At 42.5% G+C, this 21,095-nt stretch overlaps 2 protein-coding genes across 13 annotated transcripts in view; one reads left to right on the top strand and one right to left on the bottom strand.

The window, feature by feature from the left end:
- The window catches only part of LOC126963577 (E3 ubiquitin-protein ligase RBX1), a 598,764-nt gene that overhangs the window by 367,883 nt on the left and 209,786 nt on the right, over positions 1 to 21,095 (top strand). Inside the window, exon 1 of one of the 11 annotated variants that reach the window (XM_050805838.1) lies at positions 13,112 to 13,115. The exons of 9 other annotated variants lie outside the window; for them this stretch is intronic. The gene's annotated coding sequence lies outside the window, so the exon portion shown is untranslated. Of the gene's footprint in view, positions 1 to 13,111; positions 13,116 to 16,402; positions 16,407 to 21,095 lie in introns of those variants that run through there. One more of the 11 variants, XM_050805844.1, reaches the window with a different exon arrangement.
- SLC25A17 (solute carrier family 25 member 17) overlaps positions 16,574 to 21,095 on the bottom strand; it is a 52,112-nt gene continuing 47,590 nt past the window's right edge. For both annotated transcript variants that reach the window (XM_050806009.1, XM_050806010.1), the window contains one exon: positions 16,574 to 17,636. In XM_050806009.1, coding sequence (XP_050661966.1) covers positions 17,489 to 17,636 — 148 coding nt within the window. In that variant the 3' untranslated portion in view covers positions 16,574 to 17,488. The remainder of the gene's footprint in view (positions 17,637 to 21,095) is intronic.

Below are 21,095 nucleotides of genomic sequence, written 5' to 3'. Positions count from 1 at the left end.
GGCAACCATCTGTGAGATTTCAGCTCTATAGTAAGAACCTTAGTCTCCACAACCCGCCCCTTATCTTAACCCAGACACTCCTTTCTACTGATTACAGATTGTGTTTTGTTTTGTTTTGAGACAGAGTGTCACTGTTGGCCAGGCTGAAGTGCAGTGGCAGGATCTCAGATCATTGCAACCTCTGCCTCCCAGGTTCAAGCAATTCTCCTGCCTCAGCCTCCCAAGTAGCAGGGATTACAGGCGTGCACTACAACCCCCGGCTAATTTTTTTTTCTTTCTTTTTTTTTTTTTTTTTAGCAGAGACAGGGTTTCACCATGTTGGCCGGCTAGTCTTAAACTCCTGACCTCAGGTGATCCACCCTCTTCGGCCCCCAAAGTGCTGGGATTACAGGTGTGAGCCACTGTGCCTGGCCTATTCCAAGTCTTAAGATAATAACCTAACTCTTTCAACAAATTGCCAGTCAGAAACTCTTTGAATCCACCTAGGACCTGTAAGCTCCCCTGCCCAACCTTTCCAGGCTGAACCAATGTATAGCTGATATGTATTGACTGATGTCTTATGTCTCCCTAAAACATATAAAATCAAGCTGTAACCCAACCACCTTGGGCACATGTTCTTAGGACCTCTTAAGACCGTGCCTTGGAGGCTGGGCGCGGTGGCTCGCGCATGTAATCCTGGCTAACATGGCAAAACTCCGTCTCTGCAAAAAAAAAAAAAAAAAAAAAAAAAATTAGCCAGGCATGGTGGCGGGTGCCTGTAATCCTGGTTACGGGAGGCTGAGGCAGAAAAATTGCTTGAACCTAGGAGGCAGAGTTTGCAGTGAGCCTAGATTGTGCTACTGCACTCCAGCCTGGGAGACAGAGTGAGACTCTGTCTAAAAAAAAAAAAAAAAATTATCTCCGCCGGGCGCGGTGGCTCAAGCCTGTAATCCCAGCACTTTGGGAGGCCGAGACCATCCTGGGTAACACAGTGAAACCCCGTCTCTACTAAAAATACAAAAACTTAGCCGGGCGAGGTGGCAGGCGCCTGTAGTCCCAGCTACTCGGGAGGCTGAGGCAGGAGAATGGCGTGAACCCGGGAGGCGGAGCTTGCAGTGAGCTGAGATCCGGCCACTGCACTCCAGCCTGGGTGACAGAGCGAGACTCCGTCTCAAAAAAAAAAAAAAAAAATTATCTCTAGTTTCTGTTCTTTATAGCTCTTAGGTATGTCTAAAAATCACTTTACTGATTTATATGCTTCTTGTCTGTCTCTTTCCATTCTAATGCAAATCCCATAAAACAAGAATCTTGTCTGTCTCATTTACATTATATCCCTATTGCTTAGCAAAGTGGCTGGCACATGGCAGATCTTCAAAAATTATTCATTGACATCTTTTTAATTTTTGTTTTTAAGGAACAGGGTCTTGCTCTGTCACCCAGGCCAGACTGCAGTGGCATGATCATAGCTCACTGCAGCCTCAAACTCCTGAGTTCAAGTGATCTTCCCACCTCAGCCTCCAGAGTAGCTCGGACTGCTGGAACATGCCATCATGCCTGGCTATTTTTCTTTTTAATTTGTTGTAGAGATGGAGTCTTGCCATGTTACCCGGGCTAGCATAGCTAGCACTTTTTTTTTTTTTTTCTTTTTTATGAGACAGAGTCTCACTGTCTCCCAGGCTGGAGTGCAGTAGTGTGATCTTGGCTCACTGAAACCTCCACCTCCCGGGTTCAAGCGATTCTCATGCGTCAGCCTCCCAAGTAGCTGGGATTACAGGTGTGTGTCACCACGTCTGTCTATTTTTGTATTTTTAGTAGAGATGGGGTTTTGTCATGTTGGCCAGGCTGGTCTTAAACTCCTAGCCTCATGTGATTCACCCAATTTGGCCTCCCAAAGTGCTGGGATTACAGACGTGAGCCACTGAGGCTAGCGTTCTTGTTTTATTACACAGTACATTTTCTGCTCACAAGCTCCTGAGATCATGCATGTATTTCTCAGCTTCCTTCTGCCTAGACATGCCCATACTTTATTCAATTCAGACTAAGGTAGGAGTGCATCAACCATATGGTATTTAATATGGTGAAATTTCTAAGGCACTAAATCTTAGGGAAGCCATGTCTGACTTAACACTATAGCCTATTCCCCTCAATATAAACTCAATAAACAAATATGTACAGAATATTCATAGTAATGCCTGGGACTTAGCCATAGTAATGAGGGTTCAGAGCTCTGAATCTGCTAGATTGAGAGGGTAGGTAAGTAAACAAATAAATACAATTTAATGCTGACGGCGCTTGACAGAGCTCCACCCAGAGTATCATGTTCCAGAAACTAACAAAGACATACATACCTCCCAGCCTAGTCAATATAGTGTAAGACCCCGCCTGCAAAAAAAAAAAAAAAAAAAAAAAAAAAAAAATTAGCTGGGCAGGGTGGCACTTGCCTGTGGTACGAGCCCCTTGGGAGGCTGAGGTGAGTGGATCGCTCGTGTGGTTGAGGCTGCAGTGAGCTTTAATCACGCCACTGCCCTCCAGCCTGGGTGACAGAGCAAGACTCTGTCTCAAAAAAATCAAATCAAATGAAATGAAATCAAATCAAATCAAAAGCATTCCAAATACCTTTGTTTTAGGGACATCCTTACCCAAACTTGAAATTCAAATGATGGGCCTACTCATTTTAACGTGGGTGTTACTGCATAAATCATACCTCAAGGAAAGATGCAGGAACTCAGCCTTGAAAGATATTCTTTTTTTTTTTTTTTTTTTTTTTTTTTTTTTTTTGAGATGGTGTCTTGCTCTGTCGCCCAGGCTGGAGTGCAGTGGCACGATTTCAACTCACTGCAACCTCTGCCTCCTGAGTTCAAGCAATTCTCCTGCCTCAGCCTTCTGAGTAGCTGGGACTACAGGCGCCCGCCACCACACCCAGCCAATTTTTGTATTTTTAGTAGAGATGGCGTTTTACCATGTTGGCCAGATTGCTCTTAAACTCCTGACCTCCAGTGATCCGCCCACCTTGGCCTCCCAAAGTGCTGGGATTACAGGTGTGAGCCACTGTGGTCGGTGGAAAGAGATTCTTAGTAAAGGTCAACCAAGTACTAAAAAAGAATCCAATTTATTTTTTTCATTGACTGTATGCTGAATCTACCTTTGATCTTTGGAGAAAAGAGAAATAGTACTGGTACACTTCTGAACTTATTTGCTAAGTTGCTTGTTAAGCTAAATAATCACAACCATCAAGTGGCTATGTTTTTAACCTGCAGTCCTTTGGCATGTGATATGTATTGAGAGTAACAGGCTTACCTCTTCTAGGAAGACGGAATGCTGTTGTGGAAAGACGGATGGCATTTGAAGTTAGAAGACCTGTTTGGTCCTGCGCTGTCACTTACCGGCTGTGTGACTATGAATGAGTCATTTAACAATTTGGAACCTGTCTCCGCACCTATAAAATGGAGATATCATCTGCCCACTGCATCTCAGAGGTCTGGAGTACCAAATAAGAGGGTGGATGCCAGATTGTTTTATCAGCTACAAAGAAACATACAAAGATTAATAATCAGTGTTTGTATCTGTATGCTGCAGCTTTAGCAAGTGACTGGCACAAATGTACTCATAAGTGTTTGTAAAATAAATTAATATCTCAAACGCTCCTGGAATATAGACCAATGAGAGCTCTAGTCAGCTATAACCAGGAAGCCTCAATAATCACAACATTTATTTCAGATGATGTGGGCCAAGTGTGGTGGCTCATGCCTGTAATCCCAGCACTTTGGGAGGCCCAGGCAGGTGGATCACTTGAGGTCAAGTGTTCGAGACCAGTCTGACCAACATGGTGAAACCCCCCTCCGTCTCTACTAAAAAAAATACAAAATTAGCTGGGCGTGGTGGTGCACGTCTGTAATCCCAGCTACTTGGGAGGCTGAGGCACGAGAATTGCTTGAACCTGTGAGGCAGAGGTTGCAGTAATCTGAGATGGCGCCATTGCACTCCAGCCTGGGCAACAAGAGCAAAACTCTGTTTCAAAAAATAATAATAATAATAATAATAAAGATGATGTGGAAAGATTTTTTACCTGTTTACATTAACAGCACTTGTTTAGTGAGGATTTGATTTTTAAATTCATGGGTTGTCAAAATGCTTTTTACCTCCTGCTCTGACTTTTAATCATTTTTCTGCCTGTTGGCACTTCCACCAATGGTGAACAGGAACAAGGGAGTTAACAAACTGTGGATCATTCTATTTTGCATGTTTCTTTTTTTTTTTTTTTTTTTTTTTTTGAGGCAGGATCTCACTTTGCTGCCCAGGCTGGATTGCAGAGGTGTGCTCTCAGCTCACTGCAGCCTTGGCCTCTGGGGCTCGAGCAATCCTCCTGCCTCAGCCCCCCAACTAGCTGAGACCACAGGCACACAGCACCATGCCCGGCTAATTTCTGTATTTTTTGTAGAGGCAGGGTCTTGCCATGTTGCCTAGGCTTGTCTTGAACTCTTGAGCTTAAGTGATCTCTCTGCCTTGGTCTCCCAAATTGCTGGGATCACAGGCGTGAGCCAGTGTGCCCAGCCGCCTAATTTTGCAAGTTTCTGTTAACTCCAATAAAGGCCATAAAGAGGTGGATGCTACTGGTCAAAAACTGTAACTTTTGTGTCTCACACTTCGATACCTGTTGATATGGAGAAGTACTGGCTTCATTCTCTGGCCAAAAAAGGTGATAAATGATAGATGACAAATTAAAAGTTTGGACATATGCTTGGGGAAAGAAAAAAGTAAAAGAATATAATTTCAACAAAGTACTACCAACTCCACTCTTCACTTTAATACATATAAAAAGGTGCTTCAGGGTACTGTTCCACTAAGTTCAAGTCACAGCTCCTATTCAGATTGTTTATCAGATCTAAAAATGCTTCCTTTTTTTTTTTTTTTTTTTTTTTGAGACAGAGTCTTGTTCTGTTGCCCAGGCTAGAGTGCAGTGGTGTGATCTTGGCTCACTGCAACCTCCGCCTCCCAGGTTCAAGCGATTCTCCTGCCTCAGCTTCCTGAGTAGCTGGGATTACAGGCGCACACCCCAACGCCTGGCTAATTTTTGTATTTTTAGTAGAGATGGGGTTTCACCATGTTGGTCAGGCTGGTCTCGAACTCCCGACCTCGTGATCCGCCTGCCTCGGCCTCCCAAAGTGCTGGGATTACAGGTGTGAGCCACAGCACCCGGCCTAAAAATGCTTCTTTTTCTGGTTGAATTGGGAACAAATTTCACTAGACATCACTGACAGCAGTGATTTATAATGATTTATAATAAGAAGCTGACTGCAATGCCCTCTGGTGGTTTAAAGCTTTCTTCGTATCTATAACTGCAAAGTTAAAAAAAATGCAGCCATTTTCTATCAAACGGGAGTTTGTTTATAAATTAAAACATCAACAAAGATAAGCCATAAAACTTCCTTTTGATTTCCATGACTATCATAATAATCATAAAGCACTTCTACAGATGCACTTTGCAGAACATAACTCCACGGTTCAAGGAATTAATAAAATAATTTAGCCTGTAATCCCAGCCTCTTAGGAGACTGAGGCAAGGAGGGTCACTTGAGCCCAGGAGTTTGAGGCTGCAGTGAGCTATGACCACGCCACTGTACTCAGTCCGGGGAAATAAAGCAAGATTCAGTCTCTTAAAAAACAAAGAGATTTATAGAAAGTCCCTGCCCTATGACCTTGCCATCTAACAAAGACACGTAAACTAGGAGGCCATGCAGACATGAAACCAAATCCCAAAGGACAGAACTGCTTTTTAAATTTAATAACATGATATCATGGTAGGCAAACCTTTTGGTTCAGTAACTGAATTCCTGGAAATTTTTCTTAAAGAAATAATCAGAGGCCGGGCGCGGTGGCTCAAGCCTGTAATCCCAGCACTTTGGGAGGCCGAGACGGGCGGATCACAAGGTCAGGAGATCGAGACCATCCTGGTGAACCCGGTGAAACCCCGTCTCTACTAAAAAATACAAAAAACTAGCCGGGCGAGGTGGCGGGCGCCTGTAGTCCCAGCTACTCGGGAGGCTGAGGCAGGAGAATGGCGTGAACCCGGGAGGCGGAGCTTGCAGTGAGCTGAGATGGCGCCACTGCACTCCAGCCTGGGGGACAGAGCGAGACTCCGTCTCAAAAAAAAAAAAAAAAAAAAAAAAAAAGAAATAATCAGAAAAATGTAAAGAGATACATATTTTAAGGATTTTTATCGCCACTTCATTTATAACAGCAAAAATTGAAAATAACCTAGAAGTCCATCAATGGGAGTCTAACTAATTATATATATTCATATAATGCAATTCTATGCAGCAACTATATAATAAAATTAGCACGTATTTATTAACATTATATTTGAGATGAAAAGGTTACAGAATTAGGCATAGTTTCATCCTTTTTTTTTTTTTTTTTTTGAGATGGAGTCCTGCTCTGTCGCCCAGGCTGGAGTGCAATGTGCGATCTTGGCTCACTGCAAGCTCCGCCTCCCGTGTTCACACCATTCTTCTGCCTCAGCCTCCCGAGTTGTTGGTTCGGACTACAGGCACCTGCCAACACGCCCAGCTAATTTTTTTGTATTTTTAGTAGAGACGGGGTTTCACCGTGTTAGCCAGGATGGTCTCTATCTCCTGACCTCATGATCAGCCTGCCTTGGCCTCCCAAAGTGCTGGGATTACAGGCATGAGCCACCACACCCGGCCCATCCTGCTTTTTAAAAAAACCCTTATCTATAAATATACTTGTGTATGTATACATTTAAACAAGTGTGAAAATAGATATACCGAAATATTAGCGAAATGTATAGAAATATATATCTCCTCATTCTCTTTCTTCTTTTCTGTATTTTCTGAAAAATTTTCTGACTATGTATTACTTTGGTAAGGAAAGAAAATGTCTAAAGCTAAACAAAAATTTTAACCAAAATATAAAATACATCAACCTGGGAAATACAGTGAGACTGTTTCTACAAAAAAATTCTAAAAAATTAGCCAGGTATGGTACAGTCCTAGCTACTCAGGAGGTTGAGGCAAGAGGATTGCTTAAGCCCAGAAAGTCACAGCTGCAGTGAGCTCTGCCGATGCCATTGAACTCCAGCCTGGGTGACAGAGTGAGATCCCGTCTCTAAAAAAATAAATAAATAAAATAAATACAGATAGCCCCAAGTAGGACAAGACACTATAAGATTCTTGGGTAGAAAGAACATCAGGACGTTTGAATTCCTGTTTTAGACTCCCAATCCTTTGCTATATGACCTGAGCCAGACCTGTGTCTCCATTTTCCATCTATACGGTATGAAGTAACTAAAATAAATGTCACACTAGAGAGAATAAAATGAGAATGAGTATATTAGAAGAAAAATCTATATACACCTATAAACTGGTTGCAAATTAAGAAAAGAAACAGGATTTTCTCAATTTAAAAAATTAAAAATATAAATATGTTATATATATTTACTAACTATAACATATATGTAAATATATTTAATATGTGTAACATATTAAATATGTATAAAATATATATCTAAAAACATTGAAGACTTAAGGTAAAGGATAATTTCTATATTATCCTTATATATATTACATATATGTATTTAATACATTTATATGTAAATGTGTGTCTAATTTATATATACATATTATATATATTTTTTGAGGCAGTATCTTGCTTTGTCACCCAGGCTGGAGGGTGGTGACATGATCATGGTTCATTGCAGCTTCAACCTTCTGGCTCCTGGGCTCAAGCAATCCTTCCATCTCAGCCTTCCGAGTAACTGGAATTGCAGGTGCGCACCACCATGCCCAGCTAATTTTTTCTTTTTCCTTTTTTTTTTGAGACGGAGTCTCGCTCGTCGGTCGCCCAGGTTGGAGTGCGGTGGCGCGATCTCGGCTCACTGCAAGCTCCGCCTCCCGGGTTCAGGCGATTCTCCTGCCTCAGCCTCCCGAGTAGCTGGGACTATAGGCACCCGCCGCCACGCCCGGCTAATTTTCTATATTTTTAGTGGAGACAGGGTTTCACCGTGTTAACCAGGATGGTCTGGATCTCCTGACCTCGTGATCCGCCCACCTCGGCCTCCCAAAGTGCTGGGATTACAGGCGTGAGCCACCGTGCCCGGCCATTTTTTCTATTTTTTGTAGAGATGAGGTCTTGCTATGTTGCCTAGGCTGGTCAAACTCCTGGGCTCAGGCGATCCTTCTGCCTCAGCCCCCTAGATTGCTGGGACCATAGGCATGAGCCACTGTACCCAATCTTTTATAATTTTTAATACACTAACAAATGCAAAATAAAGAAATCAAATAAAAACTCAACTAGTTTCTTTTCTCTTTTTTTTTTTTTTTTGAGATAGAGTCTCACTCTGTCACCCAGGCTGGAGTGCAATGGCATGATCTTGGCTCATTGCAGCCTCCACCTCTTGGGTTCAAGCAATATTCTCCCGCCTCAGCTTTCCAAGTAGCAGGCAAAAACAACAAAAAACAGACAAGTTGGACTTTATGAAAATTTTAAAATGCATGCATCAAAAGATACTATCAACAGAGTAAAAAGGCAACAGAATGGTAGAAAATATTTGCAAATCATATATCTGATAAGAGATTAATATCCAGAATATATACAGAATTCCTAAAACTCAACAACAAAAAAACACTTGATTCAAAAACAGGCAAGTAACTTTTTTTTTTCTTTTTTTTAATTCTGAATTGGCTCACTAGGGAGTAGGCAAGTGACTTGGATAGACATTTCTCCAAAGAAGATATACAAATGGCCAATAAGCACATGAAGAGATACTCATTATCACTAATCATTAGGGAAATGCAAACCAAAACTACAATGAGATACCACCGCACACCCCATTACGATGGCTACTATCAAAAAAGCAGAAAATAGTAAGTGTTGATGAGGATGTGGAGAAAGTGGAACACTTGTACACTGTTGGTGGGAGTGTAAAATGGTGCAGCTGCCGTGAAACAGTATGGTGATTCCTCAAAAAATTAAAAATAGTGCCAGGTGCAGTGGCTCATGCCTGTACTCCCAGCATTTTGGGAGGCTGAGGCGGGTGGATCACCTGAGGTCAGGAGTTCGAGACCAGCCTGGCCAACATGGTGAAACCTTGTCTCTACTAAAAATAGAAAAATTAGGCCGGGCGTGGTGGCTCAAGCCTGTAATCCCAGCACTTTGGGAGGCCGAGACAGGCGGATCACGAGGTCAGGAGATCGAGACCATCCTGGCTAACACGGTGAAACCCTCTCTCTACTAAAAAAAATACAAAAAACTAGCCGGGTGAGGTGGCAGGCGCCTGTAGTCCCAGCTACTCGGGAGGCTGAGGCAGGAGAATGGCATAAACCCGGGAGGCGGAGCTTGCAGTGAGCTGAGATCCGGCTACTGCACTCCAGCCTGGGCGACAGAGTGAGACTCCATCTCAAAAAAATAAAATAAAATAAAATAAAAAAATCAGCCAGACGTGGTGGCAGGTACCTGTAATCCCAGCTACTTGGGAGGCTGAGGCAGGAGAATTGCTTGAACCCAGGAGGTGGAGGTTGCCGTGAGCTGAGATTGCGCCATTGCACTCCAGCCTAGGTGACAGAGCAAGACTCTGTCTCAGAAAAAAAAAAATTAAAGATAGAATTACCATACAATCCAGCAATTTTACTTCTGGGTATGTGTCCGAAAGAATTAAAAGCAAGGTTTCAAAGAGATATTTGTATATCCATGTGCATAGCAGCATTATTCACAATAGCTAAAATGTGGAAGCAACCGAAATGTCCCTAGAGAAGCAAAATGTGGTATACATACAGTGGAATATTATTCAACCTCAAAAAGGAAGGCAATGCTGACCTATGCTACAACACAGGTGAACCTTGAGAACATTATGCTGAGTGAAATAAGCCAGTCACAGTAAGACAAATACTGTAGGATTCCACTTAGATGAGGTACTTACAGTAGTCAAAAATCATAGAGACTTCAAGAAACTAGAATGGTGGCTGCCAGGGGACAGGGGAAGGTGGGGAGTGGAGAGTTAGTGTTTAATGGGCATAGAGTTTCAGTTTTACAAGATGAAGAGTTCTAGGATGAATGGTGCTGTTGGTTGAACAATATTATGAATATATTATATGCTACTGAACTCTATACTTAAAAATGGTTAAGATGGGGCTGGGTGCGGTGGCTCACGCCTGTAATTCCAGCACTTTGGGAGGCCGAGGCGGGTGGATCACCTGTGGTTGGGAGTTCGAGACCAGCCTGACCAACATGGAGAAACCCCATCTCTACTAAAAATACAAAATTAGCCGGGCGTGGTGTCGCAGGCCTGTAATCCCAGTTACTGGGGAGGCTGAGGCAGGAGAATCACTTGAACTCGGGAGGCGGAGGTTGCGATGAGCCGAGATTGTGCCATTGTACTCCAGCCTGGGCAACAACAGTGAAACTCTGGCTCAAAAAAAAAAAAAAAAAAAAAAATTGGTTAAGATGGTATGCCATGTGTATTTTACCACACACACACCCAGACACACACACAAATTAGGAGCAGAAAAAAAAAAACCTCATCTAATCTCTGTACTAGTTTCCAAGTAAACATTTCTGTATTAATCAAGATAAATCCAATTCCAGACCTTGATAGTAAGCCTAAACTGTTCTTCCTGGTCAATCTTCATAAAGGTAAAACGGAACAATTAATGCTATGTCTCATTATTATTATTTTTTTTGAGGCAGGGTCTCACTCTGTCGCCTAGTCCTATGTCTAATTTTTAAAGTACATTTAAAATTAGATTTTGGGCCAGGCATGGTGGCTCATGTCTACTCCCAGCACTTTGGGAGGCCAAGGCGGGAGGATTGCTTGAGTCCAGGTGAGACCAGCCTGGGCAACATAGTAAGACCTCTACATAGTAAGACCTCAACATAGTAATATCTCTACAAAAATAAATGAAATCAAGTTAGATTTAATTATTATTATTTTTTTGAGACAGAGTCACCCAGCATGATCTCACTGCAGCCTCCACCTCCTGGGTTCAAGTGATTCTCCTGCCTCAGCCTTCCGAATAGCTGGGATTACAGGTGCCTGCCACCAAATCTACCTAGCTTTTGCATTTTCAGTAGAGATGGGGTTTCTCCTTGTTGGCCAGGCTAATCTCAAACTCCTGGCCTAAAGTGATCCCCCGGCCTTGTCCTCCAAAAGTGCTGGGATTACAGGCATGAGCCACCGGGCCCCCTTTTTTTTTTTTTTTTTTTTTTGAGATGGGGTCTTGTTCTGTCGCCCAGGCTGGAGTGCAGTGGTGCGACCACGGCTCATTGCAACCTCTGCCTCCTGGGTTCAGATGTTCCTCCCACCTCAGCCTCGTAAGTAGTTGGGACTACAGGCGTGCACTACCATGCCTGGCTAATTTTTGTATTTTTTGTAGAGGAAGAGTTTTGCCATGTTGGCCAGGCTGGTCTCAAATTCCTGGGCTCATGTGATCCACCAGCCTTGGCATCCCAAAGTGCTGGGGTTAAAGGCAAGAGCCGTAACACCTGACCTAGATTCTAAATTCTTAGAGTACAAGCACCTCATCTTCCTTCCCAAGTCTACATGTAGACATAACTGCTAAGTAGAATGGGGGTCCTAATCACTCCTCCTCCCTCGTTGCAGGCCCTGTGTGACCTGATGCTGTTTCTTCTCCTCTGCTTCAGTATTTGTTCAATCCAGAGGTCCAGGTTGGAAAGCTTCTGGATCTCATTCAGACTAATGCACAAATAATAAAGTATCATCCTCTTCCTACTTTGCATATGCTATTTATTTCCTGTGGAGGTCCTCCACCCATTGCTTGGTGTGTTTCTAGTTCAAGTGTCGCCTTCTGGTCCCACAGTTCAACAGAGTTAGGTCCCGCTTCCTCATGCTCTCAGAGCAACTCCTGAATGTTTACAGCACATTTCTCATCAGAACTCACCAGCGGTACAATTTTAAGTTGTTTTTGTCTGACTCCCACGCTGAACAATGAGATACATGAGGGCAGAGACTATTATTCATCTGTATAATCCCAGCAATTTGCATAGTGTTTGGATATGGCAGACAATCAAAAATGATTTCTTAAATGAATATAACATTATTCTTAGAAGAGGAATTTGCAATTTAAGAAGGTCCTCCATATGATACCCACACAGGGAACCACCTACTTGACTGGCCATCCAGTTTGCCAGTGGGTTCTACAGAAACCAAAGCAAAACAAGAATGAGGTGCACGTGACACGATTACATAAGCAGTGCCCTTAGGGTAGATCATTTTGGTGACTCCAATTAAAGCAAAGAAATAAACGAAGGTTACTTTTTTTTGTGGGGGATGGAGTCTTGCTCTGTCATCCACGCTGAAGTGCAGTGGCATGATCTCGGCTCACTGCAACCTCCGCCTCCTGGGTTCAAGCGATTCTGCTGCCTCAGCCTCCCAAGTTGCTGGGATTACAGACGCCCACCACCACACCCAGCTAATTTTTGTATTTTTAGTATAGACAGGGTTTCACCATGTTGGTTAGGCTGGTCTTGAACTCCTGACCTCAGGTGATCTGCCCGCCTTGGCCTCCCAAAGTGCTGGGATTACAGGCGTGCGCCACGGCGCCCGGTCTAGATGGCTTACTTTTAAGGACATCTGAAGAATGTAGCATGGCAGGGTAAAAAGTCAGCCTCAACTAGGAATCCCTACCCCTATTCATGACACGTGTGACTGTAGATAAATTACCCTTTAAGCTTCAACTACTTCATCTGTTAATGGAAATAAACTCCATACGCTGGAGTTGTTACAAGGATATCAAGATGTATATAAATTAATTGTAACTAGCATTTAGTGGGCATTCAGTTTCTTGCATGGAAGTTTCAGGACCCACTCTCATGCTCTATAACTAGTTTCAAACAGATTTCTCCTTCCTTTTCAATGTCATTACAGACTGAACCCCATTTGCTGGGTCCCACAGTTCACTGTCCAGTATGTACCTGCCACACATTTTTTGAACATCTCTCTTTGAGTGTTGTGGTAGGCACTGGTCTCTCCCTTTCCTTGACTCTCATACCATCTCCTAATTTCTTTTTCACTCTGTCTTTAGTAGTTTTCCTTCTTCTCCCACTTAGCCTCTAGAAAACTTTTTTTTTTGCTCATTAAGCCCACTGAATGCACTTTTCAGGGGCAACAAGTATGTCCCAGAAAGATCAGCACTAACCTTCAATTTACATAGTAATAAAGCCCTCCCACTGCTCCTGTGAAGGCAAAACAAAACAAACAAAACGAAACAAAACAAAACAGGCCGGGCTTGGTGGCTCACACCTGTAATCCCAGCACTTTGGGAGGCCGAGGCGAGCGGATCATGAGGTCAGGAGATCGAGACCATCCTGGCTAACACGGTGAAACCCCGTCTCTACTAAAAATTGGAAAAAAAAAAAAAAAAAAAATCAGCCGGGCGTAGTGGCAGGCACCTGTTGTCCCAGCTACTCGGCAGGCTGAGGCAGGAAAATGGCGTGAACCTGGGAGGCGGAGCTTGCAGTGAACTGAGATTGCGCCACTGCACTCCAGCCTGGTGACAGAGGGAGACTCCGTCTCAAAAAACAAAACAAAACAAAACAATCAGGTTCTCAATCAGTCACTTTTTTGTGGTGGGTGGGGGGTGCGGGGTAAAGGCTCTTGCTCTGTCACCCAGGCTGGAGTGCTGTGGTGCGACCACAGTTCACTGCAACCTCTGCCTCCTGGGCTCAAGCGATCTTCTCACCTCAGCCTTCCAAGAAGCTAGGACTACAGGCATGAACTGTGGTGCCCAGCTGATTTTTTTTTTTTTAAGCAATTGAGACGGGGTCTTACTATGTTGCCCAGGCTGGTCTCGAAGTCCTGGACTCAAGTGATCCTCCTGCCTTGGCCTCCCAAAGTGTTGGGATTACAGGTGTGAGCCCTGGTGCCTGGCCTCAATCAGCCACTTTTAGTGCACACATAAATATCCTACAAATGAGGCTTTGTGTATGTTGGGTATTCTGGTGACATTCCACACTGTCAGGCAAGTAATTAATTCACTTGCCCAGAGAAGGGCTCTTCTTAGGTGTGTGGCATTTGGCTCCGCAAGTCACCATTCTTTAGCTTTTCAAAAGAGCCAAGGTGAGTCACTAGCTCAGTCAGTGACGCTGCCATTAAACCAGCTCATGTTTTACTGATTAACTGATAAGTGTCTGGGAAACTTGACTACTAAATAAAATATAGAATTACTGGATTTGGCTTTTTTTGAGAAGATACAACAAAGGAAAGTTCCCAAAAAAGAAATGTTCCAATTAAAACAAACAGAAAGTGGAAAAGCTGCCCCAAAGCAAAACCTAGTTCATTTGCTTGGTTCAAACAGCTTTTATTAAGCACATAGATATGCCCTGTACCGTGCCAGATGCTCTCCTGTATCTACAGCTGTTAATCATCACAACGGCTTTGAGAGGTCATCATTTCTACCTGACAGATGAAGACCCGGAAGCTCAAAAGGTCAAGTGATTTGTCTGTAGCTGCAAATGCTAATAAAGTGACGGAATGAAAACTGGAACCAGATCTGGCTCAAAATCCAGAGTGCCTTCCACTAAACCACAGATACATCTATTCAAATAGCCATATCCCTAACCAGTAACAATGATATCATAATAGTTGTCACCAACATTTATCTAGCTCCTCTCATGTGGCAAGCCCTGTGCTAAGCGACTTACGTATATGATCTCATTTAATCCTCACAATCACCCTATGAGGTAGGTTTATCAAGATCTCCATTTCATAGTTGAAGAAACCAAGTTTCATAAAAGCTCAGTAACTGCTTAGTTCCCACAGCTGGTAAGGAGTAGGACAAGTTTGCACCTAGGTCTATCTAATTCCAGAACCCATTCTCTTAATCATTACACTAGATTGCAGGAAACTCAAACTCTAGTCCTGCTTCTAAAGAGGCAAGTCGTTTGATAGTTTTCTCTCAATTTCCTTGCTAGTTAAATGGGGATATTGTTACTTGTCCCTACCTATTTCACAGAAATATTAGGATTATAAAATGAGAAAGTATATAAGCTTTCAAAAGGGAAATTGCTATATAAATCTAGGTACTGTCTAAAGTTTCACTCAGATCTTCCCTATTCCACAGTCACCAAGGGATTTGGCTGACATCATTAGCTCTCAAACGTCCTCTGAAGTGGAGAGTATTATCTCCACTTATCAAACAGCAAATTACAAAGAGATGGCGTAAAATGCTAGTCAGCAACAGAGATGGGAATAAAACCCAAGATTTCTAACTCCCATTGAATATGTTCTTATGACAGATCTATTTCTGCATTTCTTACTTAACTGTAGAACAGACAAGGGTAGAAATATGACAGTGCCCGCTTCAAAACACACATTAAATACTTACAGAAATTCAATTTTCTACTGCGGTGACACTAATACAATCCCTAAGGTTCTTAATTCTCATATTCTAGAGAAACTGCACAAAGTATCAAAAATAAAAAATTCCCTTTTCCCTAGTACAGACTTCAGCTCTTCAGTTTTCTCAACTTATGGTTACAAAACTAGGTGGGTACTAACTAGTTTCAACTGGTGAGTCTATAAATTTCCATAAGGAACATAACTCAATGTTAAATTGTTTCCTCATAAAATCAGAAAACGAGAAGCATCAAACACATTCTCACATCATAAATAGCTAATAGAGCTATATAATTTGAATTGGAAATTATCCTAACAGACCAACTCGCAGTATTCTGAGCTCAAAATTCAAGTTCCAAAGGGAACAGCATAATTAAAACAATAATGAAAACACACATGGCACCTTTATGATCATTCTTCTCCTATTCAGAAATCAAAATAATGTTGTACTTCCCACTCAAGGTCTGCCACAGGCACATAAAAACCTTAAAGTAAAATTAAAAAGTAGTAAAAACAATTCTGTCTTCAATTCTCTGACTTAAATAGGGGATGAATGTTCAGTCCTCTTCCCAGATTATTAGCTCCTGCTAATTTTTGTTTGCTAGAACAATACGATGATCTTTAACAATCATATACTTTGAAATTACCACAGGGACTAAAGAGGAAATTAGAGAAGGAAATTTCCACTCTCAAAATTGAATTAAATCCTAAAGAATGAAGTATTTCATTATTACTCTCTCTGACTGAATCATGGACTTATAAATCAAAAACCTGCCATTTTGTTATAGGGACAAACACGAAGTCACAGAAATCCAAAGAACTGCTCTACTAATGTCAAGAAAATTTGCTTCTTGAGTGGGTCGAGATATCTAAATCCACTCCTAGCCACATAATAAAAGCCCTACCACCTAAACAACGTGCTGTGAGTAGAAAGCAAAAGATGACATAGGACTCCTAGATTTTTCAGAGGTTGTTTGAATACATTAATCTCTTTCGTTTGAGAAAAATCTTTATCTTGATGTCCATAATTGAAACCAATCACTTCTGGTGGGTCAGGGGGTCCTATGGTCTCTGGACCTTTAATGTGGCTAAGAATCCCCCAGGGATGTTAAAATACGGAGCAGGATTCAGAAACTCTGGGTTGCATGCCCAGCAAGCTCGCGGCAGTGTCATTGTCTGATGGACTACACTGAGCAATAGGACTCTAAGGAAGGTTTCCAAATGAAATAACCTCAACCAGATGTTTATTTTCAAAATATACAGCCTACACCAAGTTTATAACGGGAGATAATATTCCAGACCTCAACAAGATACCTGCTCCCCCTCTTCTCATTTTTGTGATTTTTCCCATCTGGTTGCAAACTCAACGTAATACCTTAATGAAGAGCAATTTTCAAGAGTATCTTTTTTGTGCTGACCATTTATTGGGACTTGACTGACCAGGGCTTGCAAGGATGGACACAAAACTTCAAGTCTTTCATAATGAAAGTATTGATTCAAAATAAATATTCTAAAAATTATGTCAAACACTAATGAATAAGTGACATTTACCAATAGTTTATAAGAGAATCGTTTTGGATGAACAATTTTCATTTCGCAAAATAAATCACTCATATCCTAAAAAGACACCTCTCCTTAAGCAGGAAAACAAAAGCCCAACAAAAATCAAGTCATGCCCGTGGCACAGCCTTAATGTTAGTTTTAGGGAGGAAAACGCCAACACTGAGACATACAAAAGTATTTGAGGAGAATTACACGTTATTAAATTTGTCCTAGAACCTGGGGGAGTTCAGGGAAAGAAAACAGCTGGTATATTTAAGAAAAATTTAAATAGAAAATATTACACATGAGAGCAAAATAGTCCATTTCTCTTAAGAAAACCAATAAACACTCACAAACTTTCATTTTTAGGTTTTCAACAATGTTTTTTTCATATTAGTCCAACTGCCACCAGTCAGCATGACAATTAAGGTGACAACAGGTCCAGTTTGCCATACTCCCTGTACACCCTTGGATGCTTTTCAAGCCAAAGAGGGTAACATTTGTGGTGGGAGGAGCCAGAGTCAAAGGAGAATCATTTCTCTTCACTCACGAGGAAACCTCCCTCTTGAGCATCTTCGGAATTTTTCATGGGAAGGCATCTCAGTGTGTGTGTGCACGCTTTAGCCCCATAACTGTGAAGGTGGCAGCTGTCAGTTTCTCATAAACAAGGAACATGAGAGCAGCAGTGAGGACTGTCTGCAGCAGTTTGGCTTCCAGGCCTTTGTAGAGTCCCAGTATTCCAAAACGCCTAAAGGGAAAGAGGTTTGAAAAAACAGAAGTCAGCTCCTGCATCAGAGAACATGCTGCCTAGATAGCTACAGCACTTTGATGAGAACAAGCAGTGGAGGTTTTAGATTCAACACAGACTTCTGCTGTCAAAGTACTTCTTACCTTTAAAGGTATTTGGGGACTGATGAAAGTTTAGTATTCATGAACCACTAATACTTTGTCTTTATAGTCACCATTAATTAGCAGAATGTTGACAGTATCCCACTGAGGATGCAGATCCTGAAACCTCCTGAAACCATCTTAATGGCAAAATCTGTGATCTAACTAAGAACTTCTGGATCTTCACTTTAATGCTAATTCAGTTATTTCAACTTAGTCCCTAAATGGCAGGACAGCTACCAATATGTTTAGATCATTTCAGCTCAATATAACGAAAGAGAAAAATGAAAAGCTACCTGATTCTCAAACTTCCCATACATTTCATCCTCTCACTCGGTGGTTTTCAAATTTAGCAGGCATCCAAATCACCTGAAAGGCTTCTTAAAACATACATCGCTGGGTCAATTCCCAGAGTTTCTGATTGACTAAGTTTGGGAAGAAATTCAAGAATTTGCATTTCTTCTTTTTACTAGAGACAGGGTCTCACTATGTTGCCCATGCTGGTCTCCGACTCCTACGTTCACGTGATCCTCCAAGCCTCGGCCTCCCAGAGTGTTGGGATTACAGGCGTGAGCCATTGCACCCAGCCCAAGAATGTGCATTTCTCACAAGCTCCCAGATGAGGAAGAGGAGGATGCCAGTCACCCAGGCTGGAGTGCAGTGGCGAGATCTTGGCTCACTGCAACCTCCGCCTCCTGGGTTCAAGCCATTCTCCTGCCTCAGCCTCCCGAGTAGCTGGGACTAAAGGCATGCGCCACCACGCCTGGCTAATTTATTTTTATTTATTTATTTTTATGAGACGGAGTTTCGCTCTATCGCCCAGGCTGGAGTGCAGTGGTGTGATCTGTGCTCACTGCAAGCTCCGCCTCCCGGGTTCACACCATTCTCCTGCCTCAGCCTCCCAAGTAGCTGGGACTACAGGCGCCCACTACCACGCCTGGCTAATTTTTTGTATTTTTAGTAGAGACGGGTTTCACCACGTTAGCCAGGATGGTCTCGATCTCCTGACCTTGTGATCCACCCATCTCGGCCTCCCAAAGTTCTGGGATTACAGGCGTGAGCCACCGCGCCCGGCCTTTTTTTGTATTTTTACTGGAGACGGGGTTTCATCATGTTAGCCAGGATGGTCTTGATCTCCTGACCTCGTGATCTGCTCGCCTCGGCCTCCCAAAGTGCTGGGATTACAGGTGTGAGCCACCGCACCCAGCCACAGATTTTGGTTCTTACAAATCATGTCGTAAATTTGGAAGCAATCTACATGTCCATCAACAGATAAATGGATAAAGAAAATGTGGTACTTATATAAAATGCAGTACTATTCGGCCGTCAAAAAGAATGAGAGCTTGTCATTTGTAACAACATGGATGGAAATGGAGGTCATTCTGCTAAGTGAAACAAACCAGGCACAGAAAGACAAATATTGCATGTTCTCACTTATTTGTGGGACCTAAAAATCAAAACAATTGAACTCATGGAGATAAAGAGTAGAAGGATGGTTCCCAGAGACTACTGGGAAGAGTAGTGTCAGGCGGAAGGTGGGGATGGTTAATGAGTACAAAAATAGAGAGTTTGAATAAGACCTTGTATTTGCTAGCACAACAGGTGACTAGAGTCAATAATAATTTAATTGTACATTTAAAAATAACTAAAAGAGTATAATAGGACGGTTTGTAACAAAAAGAATAAATGTTTGAGAGGATAGATACCCCATTTTCCATGATGTGATTATTATGCTTTGCATGCCAGTATCAAAACATCTCACGTACCTCAAAAATATACACCTGCTATGTACCCACAAAAATCAAAAATTTAAAAAAAAAAAAAAAAGCCATTAATAACATCTGTATACAAGCTTTTGTGTAGACATATGCTTTCATTTCTCTTGGGTAAATACCCTGAAGTGGATGGCTGGGTCCTATAATAGGTGTGGTATATATAAATTTTTTAAAGAAAATGCCAAATTGCCTTCCAAAGCAGCTGTACCATTCTATATTCCCACCAGGAGCATGAGAAAGTAAGTTCTGTGGCCGGGCGCAGTGGCTCACGCCTGTAATCCCAGCACTTTGGGAGGCCGAGGCGGGCGGATCACAAGGTCAGGAGATCGAGACCACGGTGAAACCCCGTCTCTACTAAAAATACAAAAAATTAGCCGGGCGCGGTTGTGGGCGCCTGTAGTCCCAGCTACTCGGGAGGCTGAGGCAGGAGAATGGCGTGAACCCGGGAGGCGGAGCTTGCAGTGAGCCGAGATCGCGCCACTGCACTCCAGCCTGGGTGACAGAGCGAGACTCCGTCTCAAAAAAAAAAAAAAAAAAAAAAAAAAAAGTAAGTTCTGGCTGCTCCAACATCCCTCCCAATACTTGATATAGTAAGTATTTATTTTTTACTTTATACCTATTCTTTGTCTTTTATTGTATTTTATTTTTTGATAGAAGGTCTCACTCTGCTGCTCAGGCTAGAGTGCAGTGGCACAATCACGATTCACTGCAGCCTCAACCTCCTGGGTTCCAGCAATCCTTCCACCTCAGCCTCCTGGGCAGCTGGGACTACAGGTACGCACCAGCACGCCTAGCTAATTTTATATTTGTGTTGAGACAGGGTCTCACTATGTTGTCCAGGCTGTTATCAAACTCCTGAGTTAAAGCAATCTGCCTGCCTCGGACTCCCAAAGTGCTGGGATTATAGATGTGTGCCACCATGCCAGCCTAATTTTATCGTTTAGTCCCTTGAATGTTCTTTTTTTTTTTTTTTTTTGAGGCAAGGTCTTGCCTCTATAGCCCAGGCTGGAGTACAGTGGTGCCATCATAACCCAGCATAGCCTCGATCTGTCGGGCTCAAGTGAATCTCCTGCCTCAGCCTCATGTGTAGCTGTGATTACACATGTGTGCCACATGCTTGGCTAATTTTGTAAATATTTTTTGTAGAGACAGGATCTCACTACTTTGCCCAGGCTGGTCTTGAACTCCTGGCCTCAAGTCATCCTCCTGTCTCAGCGTCACAAAGTGTTGGGATTACAGGCATGAGCCACTGTGCCCAGCTGCACATTTTATTTTAATAACAAATTTATTTTCAAAATATCTTGTATCTAGGAACACTAATAAAGTTATAAGAGCTTCTGCTTCAAAGGAGGTCCCTGACATACCTGACTTCACTAAGTGTCAGTTTCTTTAAATGAAACAGGAAATGGCAATAGTTCTTAACTCACAGAGCTACTGTTAGGATTGCGATTACCTACCTGTAGCCTCTAGCTCAGTGTCTGCCACACAGCAATCCAATGAAAATGTTAGCTACTCTTACCGTCATCATCATCATCACTATTATT

This window comes from Macaca thibetana, chromosome 10 (genome assembly GCF_024542745.1).
Source record: "Macaca thibetana thibetana isolate TM-01 chromosome 10, ASM2454274v1, whole genome shotgun sequence".
Lineage (NCBI taxonomy): Eukaryota > Metazoa > Chordata > Mammalia > Primates > Cercopithecidae > Macaca > Macaca thibetana.
Note: the sequence above shows the minus strand (reverse complement) of the source record. Positions and strands in the feature narration are given on the sequence as shown.